At 48.0% G+C, this 17,526-nt stretch overlaps 1 protein-coding gene across 1 annotated transcript in view; it reads left to right on the forward strand.

Annotated features, from left to right (window-relative positions):
• The window catches only part of GMPS (guanine monophosphate synthase), a 96,690-nt gene that overhangs the window by 64,246 nt on the left and 14,918 nt on the right, over positions 1 to 17,526 (forward strand). Inside the window, 3 exon segments of the mRNA XM_033958614.1 lie at positions 80 to 205; positions 2,333 to 2,448; positions 4,290 to 4,420. Of these exon segments, the coding sequence (XP_033814505.1) occupies positions 80 to 205; positions 2,333 to 2,448; positions 4,290 to 4,420 (373 nt within the window).

The following is a 17,526-nucleotide window of genomic DNA, read 5'->3' on the forward strand; positions in this document are numbered from 1 at the left end:
GCCTTTAAAATTAATTTTCTAATAAATGTTCCCTGTGGTGGAAAGTGTAAAAAGTGGTTTTGTACTCTTATTTACACAGCCGCACACACTGTTACAAAGAGTTAAAGCCTGCACAACAGAGGAGGACCAAGAGAAGCTGATGCAGATCACAAGCCTACATTCACTGAATGCCTTCTTGTTGCCAATCAAAACCGTGGGCGTACAGGTTAGTGGCATCAGTTACCGGATTTAGGGCAAGGTTGGTGGAAATATTTAGAAACTAGAAAAGCACTGCTGAAGAGAGGACAAAAATGAGAATTGAGAGGGGGAAAGATTCAGCCACAGAGGCTTCACTTGGCTTAATTATCCATGTGAGCTAGGATGAAAAAGCAATCACTATTGACAATGAACTGCCTTCCTTTCTTACTGCTGTGAAATATTTAATTCACTTAGTCAGAATCTCAAACAGTTCCTCTAGAACAGTGTTTTTCAACCTTTTTCACCTATGGACTAGCAGAAATAAAAGAATTATTCTGTAGACTGGCATTGGTCTGTAGACCGACGGTTGAAGAACACTGGGCTAAGTTGTGGGCCAGACCCCGCCCCGTAATAGTACTAATTGCACTTGCACGTCTCGTGCCTCATCTAGAAGCCTTTCCTCTGATGTTGCAATAGAGAGAAGGCTTCTGGTTCAGGCGCAGGATGCCCGTAGCAGCCACTGCCCGTGGCTTTGTGCACTGAATCAGTGAGAAAGAGGGAGCTGGCTCGAAGATAACGCCGCATCGATCGCACCGTGGACCAGCGGTTGAAGAACACTGTTTTGGGCCTGATGCACGTGCTGGCCCTGTGGACCGTGCAGGAAATTTCTGTGGACCGGCACTGGTCCATGGACCGGTGGTTAAAGAACACTGCTCTAGAAGACCCCGTGCAGACTTTAATACTGCTTGCAATGATCTCTCCTCTCTTGAGTCCAGAGAACAGGGACATTATCACATGCTCTTGAAAGATTGGTGGACTTATGCAGGCCACCTAAAACATCTTTATACTGTTTAATAAGCCATTAATCCCAAGTAATACTATTATTTTATATGAAAGAGAAAGAATGCTGGTCTCCTTTACTATCCTCAATAAAAAGGCTTATAGAAGACCACCATATTGTAGTAGTTTTACTAAGCATTTTCAAGATGAAATGCAAACCATGTAGCATGAAAAGACTCGGAGGCCCCCTTTCAGCTGTTTGTTACTAGAGTTGATACTTTGTTAAAGTTAGAAGGCAACATGTATCTAGGAACTGTTTTCCAGTATCGGATCTCTTTTTCATAGAAAACTGACTGCTTGTGAGGCCAGAGTCAGCAGATGATTTATAGTGAATCATACCCTTTCTATACTGTGTGGTATTTTGGAATTACATGCATGGAAAATCATACTCCTTACATGAATTAAACATTTTATAGTTCAGTTCCTTTTTCTGAAATTTTTTCAGCAACTGCCCCAGGAGTTTCTGGGACTAATTTTAACAAGAGTAGCACATTTTCTTTGTTTACTGGACCTGTTTATCTTACCCGACAAATGAGCTGCACACATGTCCTGTTTCGAACAGTTTTCATGTCATGTGAAATAATTTATCGATGATAAAGAAGGCTGCCCCAAGGGAATCAGAAGAAGTGCAGGAGAGCTGCTAAAATTAAACTGATATAAAGTGGGTTTTAAAGTACCTTGTGTAGTTTTGAAATATATAGATCGCTACATCAGAGGTATGGTTTGATTTTTAGAATTGTTGTTAGTGTTCTGCTTAGAGGTTTGTGACTGGCTCTCTTCATTTTTTCTGATTTGGAACCAATCCATGTTTTTATGTTGTGCATAGGTAATTGTTTGCCTTGCATGATATAAACACATTGTTACTGATCTCGATAGAATGGGTTGAGTTATGAACTTTTCAGTGACTTGAATGTGTTTTAACTTATTCAACTCTATTATAGTACTTCATGTTTTATGATGCCGAATTATCTTAGGAGCTAGAAATCATGTGTTTTTAACGCTAGTGATTTGCTTGGCCAGAATTCAACAAGAGTTTGATATATATGTTGCCCATTTAGTTATGTGCATCTTCCATCGAGCCCATTAGTGCCCTAAAGAAATACTGCGTTACATACCCACAAGAGCATGGGTGACTTTCGCATAGCTCTGATAAAATGCTGCTTGAAAAGTACATTTATTTATTCTTTATCTGTGTTCATCACCCCAATTTTAATAGCTATATACTGTAGTACTTAATTGCATTGAATGTAAATTTGCTGCCTCTGCATGAAAATAATGAGCAATGATGCTCTGTTTATACTTTTTCTTCCCACAGGGTGACTGTCGCTCATATAGCTATGTATGTGGGATCTCCAGTAAAGATGCTCCACACTGGGAATCTGTCATGTTTCTAGCCAAGCTTATACCACGCATGTGTCATAATATCAACAGGTAGAGAGCATCTCATTCTATAACTCCTAAATCTTTCACTTTGTAATAGGTAATTAAAATGTAGAATAAATATTCTAGTGCAGGGGTTCTTAATCTTTTTGGGTCCCTGCACCCCTTTAACTGATCAACAAAACCTTTTTTGCCTTGTGTCTAAATCACAAGTTAGCTAGTGACTACTGGCAGCTACATATGTCACCATTACTTGCTAACAGTGCTAACTAACATATTGCTAAAATTATAGTAGTACACGGCTAAACTACCAAAGAAGTCACACTTAAAGCTGCAAGGCTACATAAATTGTACATAATTTTGTTGAATAAAATGACCATTTCCAAACTAGAAAACATTTTGTTCATAAGCATTGCAATAATAATTCAGCCAATTTCAGTCATTAGGCCATTGCCTTTATCATGACATGATTGTGCAACCTGGAGAAGTTTGCAAAAAAACCCCAAACAAACCCTATAGGTTTTGTCGCTTTTAATGAAAGTGTTGCTGCCCATGACACTGAAAATTTGAGCTGGAGTGAAGTCTTCTGGTAAAAATGGGTGTATACTAAGTGAAGTTTCAGCCCAAGAAATTTATCCAGGTAACAAGTTACCTAGGCAAAATATTTTGAAAACTGTCCTAATAACTGCATTCGCTCTGTTTAGAAAGTTTCAATAAATTGATTTCAAGACCCTTTACAGCTGGGATACTGAGGGATACTGATGCACTAGGGAGGGAAAATCCTGCCAATTCTGGAGGGGCGATCCTAAGAGCAGGACGGACTGAGCTTCCGTCCTACTCCAATGTCTCTGAGAAGGTACAAGGGATCTCCGGTGGCAGGAGGGAGTAGGCATCTCTCCTGCCTTTTTTTGGGGGGGGGGATAGAGGATGTTTGGGAGCGCCTGGCACGGGAGTGGGCCATCGCTGCCATGGGTGGAGGGGAGTTGCATTGGCAGGAGGGAGTAGGCATCACTCCTGCCAATTTTCTTTTGGGGGGGTCAGCATGGCAAGAGAAAATGGGCATTCCTCTTGCCATTTTCGCTGGTGTGGGGGGGCTTTTTTGTAGTGCTGGCTTGTCGGGGAGGAAGGGCTGTCATTGGCGGGGGTGATTCTTTTAATTTTTTATGGGACAGATAATTTGCGTGTGTAACACATGCAAAATATCTATACCATTGAACAAAAAAAATAACGCAGGCTGAGCTTTTGGTAATACAGTTACCAACAGGTATAAACTGTTGTTTTTTTCCCGACAGAAAAAACCCCTGTTTTTTGGGGGGTTTTTGCATAGCCAAGTGATGTTAGTACATCAATCGCTTGTCTATTTTGCATGGGGTTTTAGCTAATTTGCATGGCCACATCAATAAATGGGCGATCGAGGGGAAAAACACACGGTGAGCCGTTTTGTGAATCGAGTCAGTAATAGCGATCATTGCTGAAGCTGTGAAGACAGGTTTGCCAACAATCGCTGACTTTAGTGAATTTGGGGCAAAGACCTTACACTGGAGATTTTAAACTCCTCGCACAGTGAAGGAGCTGCTCAATATTGGGGATTTTCAAGCACCCAGTGGACCCACAGAGCTGGCATCTGGGCTGCTGGCAGGAGTTCTTGTTGAAAGGTTGTTGCTTTTAGGCATGTAATTATGCAAAAAAAAATTTTAAAAAGTGCCACTTTTCCTCTCATCAGTCATTTCATTTATTTTTGAAATTCCTTTAGGCTTCTTAAATCTGAGCCTAAATATAAGATTCTTTATCATATTACTAGAGCTTAGATTCAAATAAGATCATTTTTTGAGCAGAAAAAATGTTCATAATCTATTCATAGGCATATATTTTTGTTTTGTTTTTCTTTTTAGAGTTATCTATGTATTTGGTCCACCAGTCAAAGAACCTCCCACAGATGTCACACCGACTTTCCTAACAACAGGGGTCCTCAGCACATTACGCCAAGCTGATTTTGAGGCTCATAATATTTTGAGGGAGTCTGGTAAGTAGATATGTTGAGCTATCCCGCCATTCTGCTGTGTGTAAAGTTGAAGAGTAAGCTTATAAACCACAAGGTGGCATTAGAGTTAATAGAATCAATTGCTTGTATCAGTTTATTTGGGGGGAACGGGGTGGAAGGTTGGAAAGAAGTATTTTCCTCCTCCTACATTTAGCAGTAAGAAACACTGATTCTTTGCTGCCTTAAACTGTTCTAGTTTTCAAGATATCCACAGTGACTGCATGTGAGATATTTGACAAGAGTTTGGCATGCAAAAATTTCACACAAGTGCAATTAGAATCAGCAGAAACTGGATCGAGTCTGCTGCCAATACTGGTTCCAGTTGTAAAATAGCTGCTGATACCTCCCACAGCACTCTGTCACGAGTATACCCTCAACACATAAGGCTAGATGCACTAAGATAATTGGTAAGACTATGTGGGTCTGCACCGATCTGATTTTTTGGCCGATTTAGAAAGAGCTATTGATACACTAAAAAGTTTGCATGGAAATTATTCACACAGATCTTAATTGTAATTCCCGACTCGACTCTGCTGTCCAATGATCGCTGTGAAAGCAACTCTCACACATGCGCAGAGCTGGCAGGGGAAGCACCAAAAGTAGCCTCCTGCCTCTCAACTGTTCGGGGCAGGAATCCCTTTTTTATTTTTTTAATGGGCACAGATACCCCATTAAAAAAGAAAATATACCCCCCCCCCAATGAACCGGGCATCCCTCCTGCCAATTTTCTTTTGCAGTGGGGGAATTCAGCCTGGCAGGAGAAAGTGGGCATTCCTCCTGCTGTTGTCGTTGGTGTGGGAGGGAGGATGGCGAATGGCAGGAGGGAAAGGCCATCCCTCCTGCTGTTTTTCGCTAGTGCGAGGGATCTTCCTAGTGCTGTGTTCATTGGTTTGGGGAGGGCCATCATCAGTGGAGGGTGCTTTTTTTTTCTAATGGGCAGATATTGTACATGTATAACATGCACAGCATCTGTGCCCATTACAAAAATAAAGGGGGGATTGACAAGTAAGCGACTGGTTTTGACCAGTCACTTTTTTGGGTTGCTTAAAACGATCATTTTTTTTTAGTGCATTGGTAAGCCATGTTAGAGTATCAGTCGCTCTACTAGTTTACATGACATTTTAATATTAATTAGCTTATTTGTATGGTCAGATCGAGGAATGATCGATTTGTGCAGAAAACTAGGTAGTGAGCTATTTTTTTTCATCGGGTCAGCAAATGTGCAATGCACCTGGGGTTGTGGGTTCAAACCCACGCTACTCCCTGTGACCCTGGGCAAGTCACTTAATCCCCCTCATTGCCCCAGGTACATTAGATAGATTGTGAGCCTACCGGGACAGACAAGGAAAAATGCTTCAGTACCAGAACAAATTCATGTAAACTGTTCTGAGCTCCCCTGGGAGAAGAGTATAGAATATTGAATAAATAAATAAATAAATCATCGCTAAAGCTGTTAAAACAGGTTTAGCAATGATCGCTGGCTTTAGTGCATCTGGACCCTAGTGGTTAGATAAATGGGCTGAAAATAGTAGCCGGGATTCAAATCCTGTTTGTCACTATTTCCCCTTGCTTCTGGCACCCATTTACATTATAAGATTTTTAGGCTGGGACATATTGTATCTTAATACTTATCACTTTTGTATAGTGATGTGCACATCCAGTAATGCTATCAAAATAAGTTGTACTGTATTTAGAGAAGCCCTCAAGCTTTATACAGCCTCTAAGCCCAAGTGTAAGTGACTAATAAAGGGAAACCTGACTTCATTTGCAGTTGTTGTCTTAATTTCCATAAGGAAATGCTATTCGAAAATAACATTAAAATGCATGGATAATGAAGAGGAATCTACAAAGAATTTGCCTTAAGTCTCTTCTAGAATCACAAGTGATCATTCAGATTGCCTTAGGATTTGTTTTATACGATTTTTAAATCATGCAGAGTGTTCCATTACACAGCCAAACTAATCTGTGTATTCATATTTCTATCCGGGACAAGCACCTGATTCTGTGTTCTTGCTAGGTTTCAGTATTAATTGTGCTACTTTGTTTTATCCCAGGACAAGCAGGCAGCATATTCTCTACATGTGGGTGATGTCACCGACAGAGCCCCCTAGCGGACGTTTTCGCAAGCAGACTTGCTCGAAGACCTTCAGGCTTGCGATTGGCCCGCGCATGCGCGCGTGCCCCTCCCACCCTGCCTAGGGCATGCGTGTCCTCAGTTCAATGTTTTCCGCGGAGCCAGAAGCACTGCTCCCTTACTTCACGCGTTCTCTTTGTCCCTCTTGCACCGCGGCTTATTTGGTTTGTTTCCTTTGAAACAAGATGCTGTGCTCGCATCTTTTATTTTCTTTAATTTCATTTTTTTCCATTCGTATATTTTTGACCGGGTTCCCGGTCTTCCTCTGGTCGCCTGGCCTCGCAGGGCCGCGGCTTTCTTTTTCTTATGTCCCGGCCTCGTTCCGGCTTTAAAAACTGCACTAAGTGCAACCGGGTTATCTCCATCACCGATCCTCATCATTGGTGTGTGGAGTGCCTGGGTGCAGAGCACCGCGCTGAGTTGTGTCCTTGTTATGTGACCTTGCAACCGCGGGCTTTTCGTCGGAGGGTGGCCAAGATTCTCTAGGTCACATGGCCTCCATGGTACACGTGACTCCTTTTGCCAGACTTCACCTTCGTATTCCTCAATGGACTCTGGCGTCCCAATGGAACCAGGTTCGAGATCCTCTCTCTCGACGCATTGTCGTGACTCCTTTATTGAAGAGGTTTCTCCATTGGTGGATGCTCTCTTCCAATCTTTCCAGAGGTTTTCTGTTTCAGGTTCCTCCGCGAAAGGTCCTCACGATGGACTCGTCGACCTATGCTTGGGGGGCTCATCTGGATGGTCTACGCACCCAGGGTCTTTGGTCCCGTACGGACCGCCTTTGTCACATCAATCTTCTGGAGCTTCGAGCGATTTTCCTCGCTCTGAAGGCCTTTTGTCACCTGCTTCGCGACCAGGTGGTGCTGGTTCGCACAGACAACCAGGTCGCCATGTATTATATCAACAAACAGGGGGGATCGGGGTCCAGGTCCCTGTGCCTGGAGGCGGTGCGGCTCTGGGATTGGGCCATCCGCCGCAACATATTCTTTCGAGCTGTCTACATTCAGGGCCAGCGGAACTGTCTGGCGGACAGGTTGAGTCGCCTGCTGCAGCCTCACGAGTGGTCGCTCCACTCCAGGACCCTGCGTCAGGTGTTTGCTCGTTGGGGGACTCCGGACGTTGACCTGTTCGCGTCCCCCCTCAATCACAAGTTGCCCCACTTCTGAGAGGGTTTACACTCCTCTCAGGATTGAGGCAGATGCCTTCCTTCTGGATTGGACGAACGAGTTCCTGTATGCGTTCTCTCCATTCCCTCTGATTCTGAAGATTCTCGTCAAGCTCAAGTCTTCGCGTGCCACCATGATTCTGATAGTTCCTCGGTGGCCCCGTCAACCTTGGTTCTCCCTTCTGTTGCAACTCAGTTCCAGGGAGCCTCTTCCTTCTCTGCTTACACAGAGTCAGGGTTCTCTGCTTCATCCCAACTTCCAGTCTCTGCACTTAACAGTTTGGTTTCTCGAGACTTAATGCCCTCGTTCCAGTTCTCCCAGCCTGTGCTGGATGTCCTGGAGGCGTCTCGGAAGGAGTCCACTCACCAATGTTACCATCAGAAGTGGACCCGCTTTTCTTTCTGGTGTGCTACTCGGCAGCTGGAGCCACTGTCTGCCTCCTTTTCAGCTGTCCTGGATTATCTGCTGTACTTGTCTGGCGCTGGGCTCAAGCCCTCTTTGGTTCGAGTCCACCTTAGTGCCATTGCTGCTTTTCATCAACCTATCTCTGTTCATCCTGTGGTTTCCCGCTTCATGAAAGGACTTTTCCACGTTCGTCTGCCCCTCAAACCTCCGGTGGTTTGGGATCTTAACGTGGTCCTTACTCAATTGATGAAACCCCGTTCGAGCCGCTTGCATGGGCTCACTTGAAGTTTCTTCCTTGGAAAGTTGTGTTCCTTATTGCTCTCACTTCTGCCCGTCGGGTCAGTGAGCTTCAAACTTTGGTGGCGGATCCATCACGATAAGGTGGTTCTCCGTATCCATCCTAAGTTCTTGCCTAAGATTGTTTCTGATTTTCACAACAACAAATCCATTGTTCTTCCTGTGTTTTTTCCGAAGCCCCATTCTCACCCTGGAGAAGTGGCTTTGCATTCTCTTGATTGTAAGCGTGCGCTGGCCTTCTACTTGAAGCGCACCGCTCCTCATCGTTCTGCTCCCCAACTGTTCCTCTCTTTCGATCCCAATCGCTTGGGTCACTCGGTTTCTAAGCGGACCATTTCTAACTGGTTGGCCGCTTGTATCTCTTTCTGTTACACTCAGGCTGGTCTCTCCCTGACGGGTTGAGTCACAGGCCACAAGGTCCAAGCAATGGCGTCATCTGTTGATTTCCTCCGCTCAACTCCCATTGGGGAAATTTGTAAGGCTGCCACTTGGTCCTCGGTTCATACGTTCACCTCGCATTACTGTCTGGATGCTTTCTCCAGGTGTGATGGCCAGTTCGGCCAATCTGTTTTGCAAAAGCTATTCTTCTGAATTACCAACTCTCCCTCCATCCCTTTCTGGTTAGCTTGGAGGTCACCCACATATAGAGAATATGCTGCCTGCTTGTCCTGGGATAAAGCATAGTTACTTACCGTAACAGGTGTTATCCAGGGACAGCAGGCAGATATTCTCGCAACCCACCCACCTCCCCGTGGTTGGCTTCTTTGCTTGCTATCTGAACTGAGGATATGCTGAGGAGACGCATGCCCTAGGCAGGGTGGGAGGGGCACGCGCACATGCACGGGCCAATCGCAAGCCTGAAGGTCTTTGAGCAAGTCTGCTTTCGAAAACGTCCGCTAGGGGGCTCCGTCAGTAACGTCACCCACATGTAGAGAATATCTGCCTGCTGTCCCTGGATAACACCTGTTACGGTAACTGTGCTAAATAGAACATTCCAGAAAGATAGGATCCAGAATTGCCTGGGAGCATAACAAAATTTGTGCCAGGAGGATTGGACAATAGACTAACAAATTTACTCAGTTCTTGTGCTGCTATGTATAAAATGTTAGGTACAAAAATGATAAAGCAGTTCTACAGAATATCTTGAAAAATGAAAAAGCTAAATGGAGCTCAGACTGGAAGTCTGCACGGAAACGGGGATCCCACGGGAATCCCCCCTGACCCACGGGACTCCCAAGGGGACCCCCCTCTAGCCAACGAGACTCCCTCGGGGATGGAAGGCTTTAGAAGCAGGGTTCGACTTACTGAGGCCTACTAAATTCTAACGCAGCTGAGAGACCAGTCCGGCGTCATGGTGGAAACAGCCATGCTGAGCAGTGAGCTCAGCACACACAACTGAAAGCCTTACTGATTGGTCTGGCATGCTAGCCGATTTAGCATGCGCTAAATGCTAACGCGTCCATAGAATATAATGGACACGTCAGCCTTAGTAAAAGAGGGGGGTTTATAAGTTAATTACCTGAACAGAAAACAGAAAAAGGGTTCCACCAAAGAGATTCCATATGGAAAACAGCAGCGCAGACACAAAAGAAACTGTGGAATTGATGATCCTATCAGAAGTAATTGCTGCTTTTTATGGGGATGGAGGGGATTCCTTGCGGGATCGGGTGGGGACGGAGAGGATCCTGGTGGGGACGGGTGGGATTTCTGTCCCCACACAACTCTTCAGACTGAATAGTGGCTGACTATATTCAGAGTAAAAGTACTGAATAGAAAATGTATATTTTATAAGTGACATAATTTCTCACAGCAAACTAGAGAAACTACTATAAAATGAGCAATATTTCAAACAAAATACAGTGGAACCTTGGTTTACGAGCATATTTCATTCCAGAAGCATGCTCGTAAACCAAAATACTCGTATATCAAAGCGAGTTTCCCCATAGGAAATAATGGAAAGTTGCTTTGATACGTTCTCCCCCCCCAAGGCCAGCGGCGCTGCTCCCCCCCCACCCCCCGCTCGCACCGGCACCCCCCGCCCGACCAACTTGAACTCAAACCCCCCCCCCCCCCCCCGGGTCTGGCACCGGCACGAGAACTGGCATCGCTCCCCCCCCACGCTCGCAAAGCCCCCCCCCCATGCTCGAATCGGCACCCCCCACCCGACCAACTTTAACTCACCCCCCCCGTCTGGCACCGGCACACAGCCCTTAGGACGAGCTGGTGCCGCTTGAAGATCTTCTTCCTGCCTCTGCTGGCTTTGAGCATGCATCTGCGCATGCTCAAGCCCTTCTAATTCTCCCTCTCGGCGAGAGGGAGAATTAGAAGGGCTTGAGCATGCGCAGATGCATGCTCAAAGCCGGCAGAGGCAGGAAGAAGATCTTCAAGCGGCACCAGCTCATCCTGTGGGCTGCGTGCCGGTGCCAGACGGGGGGGGTGAGTTAAAGTTAGTCGGGCGGGGGGTGCCGGTTCGCACGCGGGAGGGGGGGTGCCGATTCAAGCGGGGGGGCCCTTTGCGAGCAGGGGGGGAGCGATGCCGGTTCTCAGGGTGGGTGCTCTCGAATCGAGTCAACACTCGGTTTGCGAGACAGGTTTTGCGAGAATGTTTTGCTCGTCTTGCAAAACATTCGCAAACTGGGTTACTCGCAAACCGAGGTTTGACTGTACATTGGAAATCATAGCATTTTTACAGTGCCTTATTTATTTGTTTTTATTTTACCACATTTGATATACCACACTGGACCTACACACAGGCATCTTGCTGGTTTATAAAAATTAAAATAAGAGAAATAATGGAATTGAGAAGATAGAGGGGTAGAAAGAGTAGGTGAGGGAGATAGAATTTAGCCTTGGGAAGGGAAAACAAATCAGCAAAAATCTGAGTCTTGAGTTTCTTGAAGGATGCCAGAGTGGACTGATTTCTGATATGGGAGGAAAAGTTATTCCATAACTTTGGGCCAAGGTATATAAAAGCAGAGTCATGTAGAATTATTAAGGTATAGAATTGAAAGTGGAAGAATTTTCAGGAGGTTATCAGCTGAGTTTAGGCAACATAAGGGACTATAAGGGATAAGAAAGTTGAGGTAGGAAGGGGCTATGGCGAGATCTGATTTGTAGATCAGAAGAATTATTTTGTATTTAATTCACGAATTGACAGGGAGCCAGTGATCTAAACAGAGGAAGGGAGCAACTCATGGTTAAAATAATGAGCATTGTGAAGAAGTTTGACAGCGGTGGATTGATCAATTGCAGTCGTTTGAATAAGTACAGAGGGAGGCCAGTATAGAGCAAATTACAGTAATCAAGATGTGACATGACATGACAAGAGCTAGAATGAGTGGCAGAAAAGAGAGGGTGAGCAGCATGAATGCAGTGAAGTGCAAAGAATGAGGAGCAAATGACAGAATCTGTTTGATGTTTGTAAAGGTAATCTTTGAATCAGAGAACACCTAGAAATTTAAAGGAATCTTTGTAGGGAAGTGGATGACTGTTAATGGAAGGGACAGAAGGATCAAATGTTACAAGATGCAGAGAAGTGGTTAGAATAAAATTTTGCAGAGTTCAAGCAAAGAAGATTGGTTCTTAAGCAGAAGGAGATTTGAGAGAGATGGTCATTATTGCAAGCAATGAAGGATCAGAGATGCAAAAAAAACAAAAAACATTTGTATGTCATCGTTTAGCAAAAAGGTATACAAGAGTGATCTTGGGTAATAGTGAGAAGGGGAGCAAGGAAAATGTTAAAAGAGGATGGGGAAAGAACAGAACTCTGAGGGACACCTGAATGAAGAGGGATGGGAGAGGTCTTGTTGCAATTAGACGTAAGCCGATGAGAACAGCTGGAAAGGTAACTAGAAAACTAGGTGAAGACAGTGCCAGTTATGCCAGTAGTATGAAGGCAATAAAGAATTAGTGAGTGGTAGTTAACAAAGTCAAAAGCTGAGAAGAGATCCAGGGAAATAATGATAACAGAGCAGTGCTGATCTAAGGAAGTTTGGAATGAGTAATAAAGAGCAAGCAAAAGAGTTTCCGTACTACGGTTATGGCACAATCCAGACTGATATAGGTGGAGATTGTTTTGTGTTTTTTGACTTGTTGCACCAATTGAGCGTGAACTAGCTTTTCAAGTATCTTGGAAAGAAATGGGAATGTTGAAAATGGGTCTGAAACTGTAAGGAAGAGACATGTCATCCAATAAGCTATACAATGGGGATGGATAGCTGAAAAGTTTACATGTCTCCCCCTTCCTTCTCCCAATGGAAAACAAATATTATCATGAGTGCACATTCATTTTAAGAGCAAGCACTATGTGCAAAGAATGTATTTTTATTCCCAATAGCACATGTGTGCACACAATATCAGAAACGATTGCACCCTCTTTGCACATAGTGTGTATTATTTAATGAGCGTGCTCTCTTCAAGAAGACTGCACACTTATCAGTGAATGATATTTCATTTCAAATAACAGTCTATCCCTACTATACATATTCATTTTCCCCATACCCCTCAACTAGCTGCAAAGCTTAACCCCAGCCCCAAATTGAAAGAAAACTCCTCCTAAGATAACTGTACTTATAACCAGGGTTATACTGAATATTTACTGTATTTTTCGCACCATAAGACGCATCCACCTGTAGAGGATAAAAACCAAGGGAAAAAACATTCTGAACCAAATGGTGTACCCTGTCCCACCGCCCTGCCCTATACCCTGTCCCCCCTCTGGTGGTCTAGTGGCAGGCCGGGACAGAGCACAGGGCAGGTCTAGTGGCAGGACAGAGCAAGCTGTACCTTTTTAAAATTCCGGCAAGGCCCCCTCCCCCCCATATCTTTTTAAAATTCCAGCAGGGCCTCCCCACCCCTGTACCTTTTTTTAATCCCAGCAGTCCAGCGCTGTATCGGCAGGCGCTCCTGCCCTTCCCTTGCTGGACGTCTGCCTGAGTCCTGATCAGTTGTGGCAGAGAAGTATACAGGGCAGGTGCAAGTTTTTTGTGCGCCTGCCTGGTCCCGCACCGCTGCCTGAATGGCTGCCGTCAGTTCTTTCGAGTCCCACAAGGACTGACAGCAGCCATTCAGGCAGCAGCGCGAAAAGCTCACGCCTGCCCTGTGTGCCGTATTGGGGTATTCGCTTCATAAGACGCACCCTTATTTCCACCCACTTTTTTTTGGGGGGGGTGCATCTTATGGAGTGAAAAATATGTTATCCCAGGACAAGCAGGCATGATATTCTCACATGTGGGTGACGTCATCTACGGAGCCCCAGCGCGGACAGCTTTTCAAGCAAACTTGATTGAAGTTTCAAGTTTGCTACACTGCACCACGCATGTGCATGCCTTCTTGCCCACTAGAGGGCGCATCCCCACCTCGTGGTCCTCAGTTCAGTTTTTTCTGCGGAGCCAGAAGCCCTGTGGAATTTGTGCTCTTCGATTTAGCCTTCTGACACCGCGGCTGTGTGCTTATTTCACGGTCGCTGTGCTTATTTTGCCTCTTTTCTTTATTTTGTTTCCGTAAAAAAAAAAAAAATCCTTCGGCTCCGGGGGCTCCCGGTGGCCACGGCCGCGGGACCTCGTTCGTTCCCGGCCGGTTTTTGTGTCCATGTCCCGTCCCTTGACGGGCTTTAAAAAGTGCACCCGGTGTGATAGGTTGCTCTCAATTACCGATCCCCACTGGTGGTGCTTGGTTTGTTTGGGTCCTGAGCATCCTACGGAGTCCTGTGATAGGTGCTCAACTTTTCAAACTAGAGCTCTCCGCTGACGCCGTGCCAGGATGGCGGAGCTCTTCTCTGCGGACCCCGCGGCGGGGAAGGCCTCGGCTTCGGCCCCGGCCTCGACATCGGCCTCCGGTCCCTCGACCTCGCCTCGACCCTCGACTTCCTCCAAACCTGCTGCCTCGACCAAGCCTGCTTCGGGTAAGTCCTCCCTTCCATCCTCGACTCCAGGGTCGGCGAAGAAGCCATCCTCGGGCTCCTTGACTGCGGGTGGGTCGTCCTCTGCCCCGCCCCGAGTAGCAAAGCCCAGTGCCCCGAGGGAATACTCGAGACCGAGGTCGCCCTCCAGGGAGCGCCCTGTGGCCCCGGACCTGCCAGCCATGATGGGGGTTCTGGTCTTCCAGGACTTGCTCCGAGCGCTGATTGCCTCGGAGCTGTCCGGGGCCCTCGCACACCTGCAGCAGGCTTCGGCCTCGGCTGCTCTGGCCTCGACTGCCCCGGCGTCGGCGGCCTCGGTCTCGGTGCCTTCAGCTTCGGCCCCCGGGGGTCGGCCGACCTCGACCCCGACCTTGCCCTCGACCTCGACCTCGGTTGACCAGCCTGAGAGGAGTGTCAGGCCTCGGGACAAGGTGCGTCGAGTTAGGAGGATCTCTTTCACGTCCTCTTCCTCGAGGTCCTCCCGGGGCTCCTCGCCCTCGGGTCGGCCTCGGGCGAGGCGTCGGCCGAGAAAACCCAAGCGTTCTCGTGCTTCCCCTCGGAGACGCGGTCGCTCCTCGCTGACCGGGGGTGAGACATTATGTGTCTCGGAGCTCCGCCTCGATAATCCGAGGCTCTTCCGGTCCCCTGGGGGAAGGGGTTCGAGAGACTCCTCGCCGAGACGGAGGAGACGGGCCTCGGTTCCTCATACCCCGAGGACCTCCCCCAAGGGCTCTTCGGGGCATAGGCGGTCCCCGACCCCTTCGAGGTCGCTCGGTACGGCCTCCTGGGGATCGGGGTCTGGTAGGGAGCCTCGGTATTCCCGCGAGGCCTCCCCCTCTTTCTTGGCGGCTCAGACCTCGCGTACTCCTTCCCCGCCTGCTAGGCCCTCTTCCTTCTCAAAATTTGTGCAGGATATGGCATGGGCCTTAGACCTGGACTTGCTTGCTGGGTCTCAGTACACGAAGGAGTTTTTGGAGGAACAAGACCTGCCCACTCCCCCGAGAGAAACTCCTCGTCTGCCTCTCAATAAGGTCCTCCACCAGACCTTCCTGAGAAATTTGGACTCCCCTCTTACAGTCACAGCGGTGCCTTCTAAGATGGAGTCCAAGTACCGGACCATACCATGTAAGAGCTTCGAGAAAGCACAACTGTCTCACCAGTCGTTGCTGGTGGAGTCGGCGCTGAAAAAGTCACAGCCCGCTAAGGTTTCGGCGGCGGTCCCGCCCGGTCGGGAGGGACGGACCCTAGACAAGCTTGGTCATCGCCTCTATTCCAACTCATTGATGGCTACCAGGGTCCTTAATTATGCCTTTACGTTCTCCTCTTATCTTCGAAGCATGGTCAAAGACTTGCCTCGTTATCAAGGGGTCCTGCCGGATTCCCACAAGGAGGGGTTTTCCACCTTCATGTCCAACTTATCTCAGCTGCGTCTGTACCTGTTTCACGCTCTCTACGACGCATTTGAACTGGCCTCCAGGGTATCCGCCTTTGCAGTCGCGATGCGCCGGCTTGCATGGCTACGTACCCTGGACATGGACCCGAATTTACAGGAACGTCTGGCCAATCTACCCTGTGTTGGCTCTGAATTATTTGATGAGTCCTTGGAGGCGGCGACCAAACGCCTGTCGGAACAGGAGCGCTCCCTTGCCTCCTTGGTCCGTCCTAAACCTCGGTCCCCGCCGCAGAAGCCGTTTCGGCCTTCCCCAAGGCGATACCCCCAGAAGTCCACGCCGGCCTTCTCTAGACCTCCGCCCCGGCACCCGCCGCAACAGGGTAGGGGAGGCCAACAAAAACCTCAGGCGCAGAGGATGTCCAAGCCGGCGCCGTCTTTTTGACGGGATGTGCGGATGGGGGCGGGCCCCCTCCGCACTCTCGCCGAACCTCCTTCCTATAGGGGGTCGACTCCGAGCCTTTTATGCGGCCTGGGCCGGGATCACTTCAGATGCTTGGGTGCTCTGGATTATCTCCGAGGGCTACTCGCTCAATTTCTCAGCCACGCCGCCGGAGCATCCGCCGGGGGCTTACCCATTCAGTCAGGCCCAACTTCCTCTTCTTCTCGCGGAAGCGAGGGACTTGTTGAGCCTTCGGGCGGTGGAACCTGTACCCCCCGACCAACGGGGGCGGGGGTTTTACTCCTGTTACTTTCTGGTCCCAAAGAAGACCGGGGACTTACGGCCCATTTTGGACCTCCGGAAGCTCAACAAGTTCCTGGTCCGGGAGAAGTTCTGTATGTTGTCGCTTCCGGTGTTGTATCCTCTTTTGGAGGAAGGGGATTGGATGTGCTCCCTGGACTTAAAGGAAGCATATACTCATGTTCCGGTGCATCCCGCCTTCCGCAAATTCTTACGATTTCAGGTGGGGGAATTGCACCTTCAATATCGGGTCCTCCCCTTCGGACTGGCTTCGTCCCCTCGAGTCTTCACGAAGTGTATGGTGGTAGTCGCTGCAGCCCTGCGATCTCGGGGGCTACAGGTCTTTCCCTACCTGGACGATTGGCTGATCAAGACATCGACCAGGGAGGGGGTTATCTCAGCGACCCAACAGACTATCATCTTCCTTCAATGTCTGGGGTTCGAAGTGAACTTTCCCAAGTCTCAATTGTGCCCGACTCAATCCCTTCAGTTTATCGGAGCCGTGCTGGACACGGTTCGCCTCGGTTCGTTCCTCCCCCCCCCCCCCCTCGGTTGGAGGCCCTGCTTCGATTGAGTCACCAGGTTTCGCTGCTGCCTGTAGTATCGGCTCAGCGCATGATGGTTCTTCTGGGCCACATGGCATCGACGGTCCATGTTACTCCGTTCGCCCGCTTGCATCTGAGGCTTCCTCAGTGGACCTTGGCCTCGCAGTGGCGTCAGGATCGTGACCCAGTCTCTTGTCCGATAACGGTGACTCCTTCTTTGAGACGCTCGCTCCGTTGGTGGACCAACTCTTCCAATCTTTCCGGGGGTTTGCTCTTTCTCGTTCCTCCCCATCGCAAGGTCCTGACCACGGACTCCTCGGAGTACGCGTGGGGGGCTCATCTCGACGGTCTGCGGACTCAGGGTCTATGGTCGGCAGAGGACCGTCTTTGTCACATCAATGTGTTGGAGCTTCGGGCCATTTTTCTGGCGGCTCGAGCATTCTGCCACTTGCTACACGGTCAGGTAGTCCTCGTGCGGACGGACAACCAGGTGGCGATGTATTATGT

The sequence above is a fragment of the Geotrypetes seraphini genome, chromosome 9 (genome assembly GCF_902459505.1).
Source record: "Geotrypetes seraphini chromosome 9, aGeoSer1.1, whole genome shotgun sequence".
Taxonomy (NCBI): Eukaryota; Metazoa; Chordata; class Amphibia; order Gymnophiona; family Dermophiidae; genus Geotrypetes; species Geotrypetes seraphini.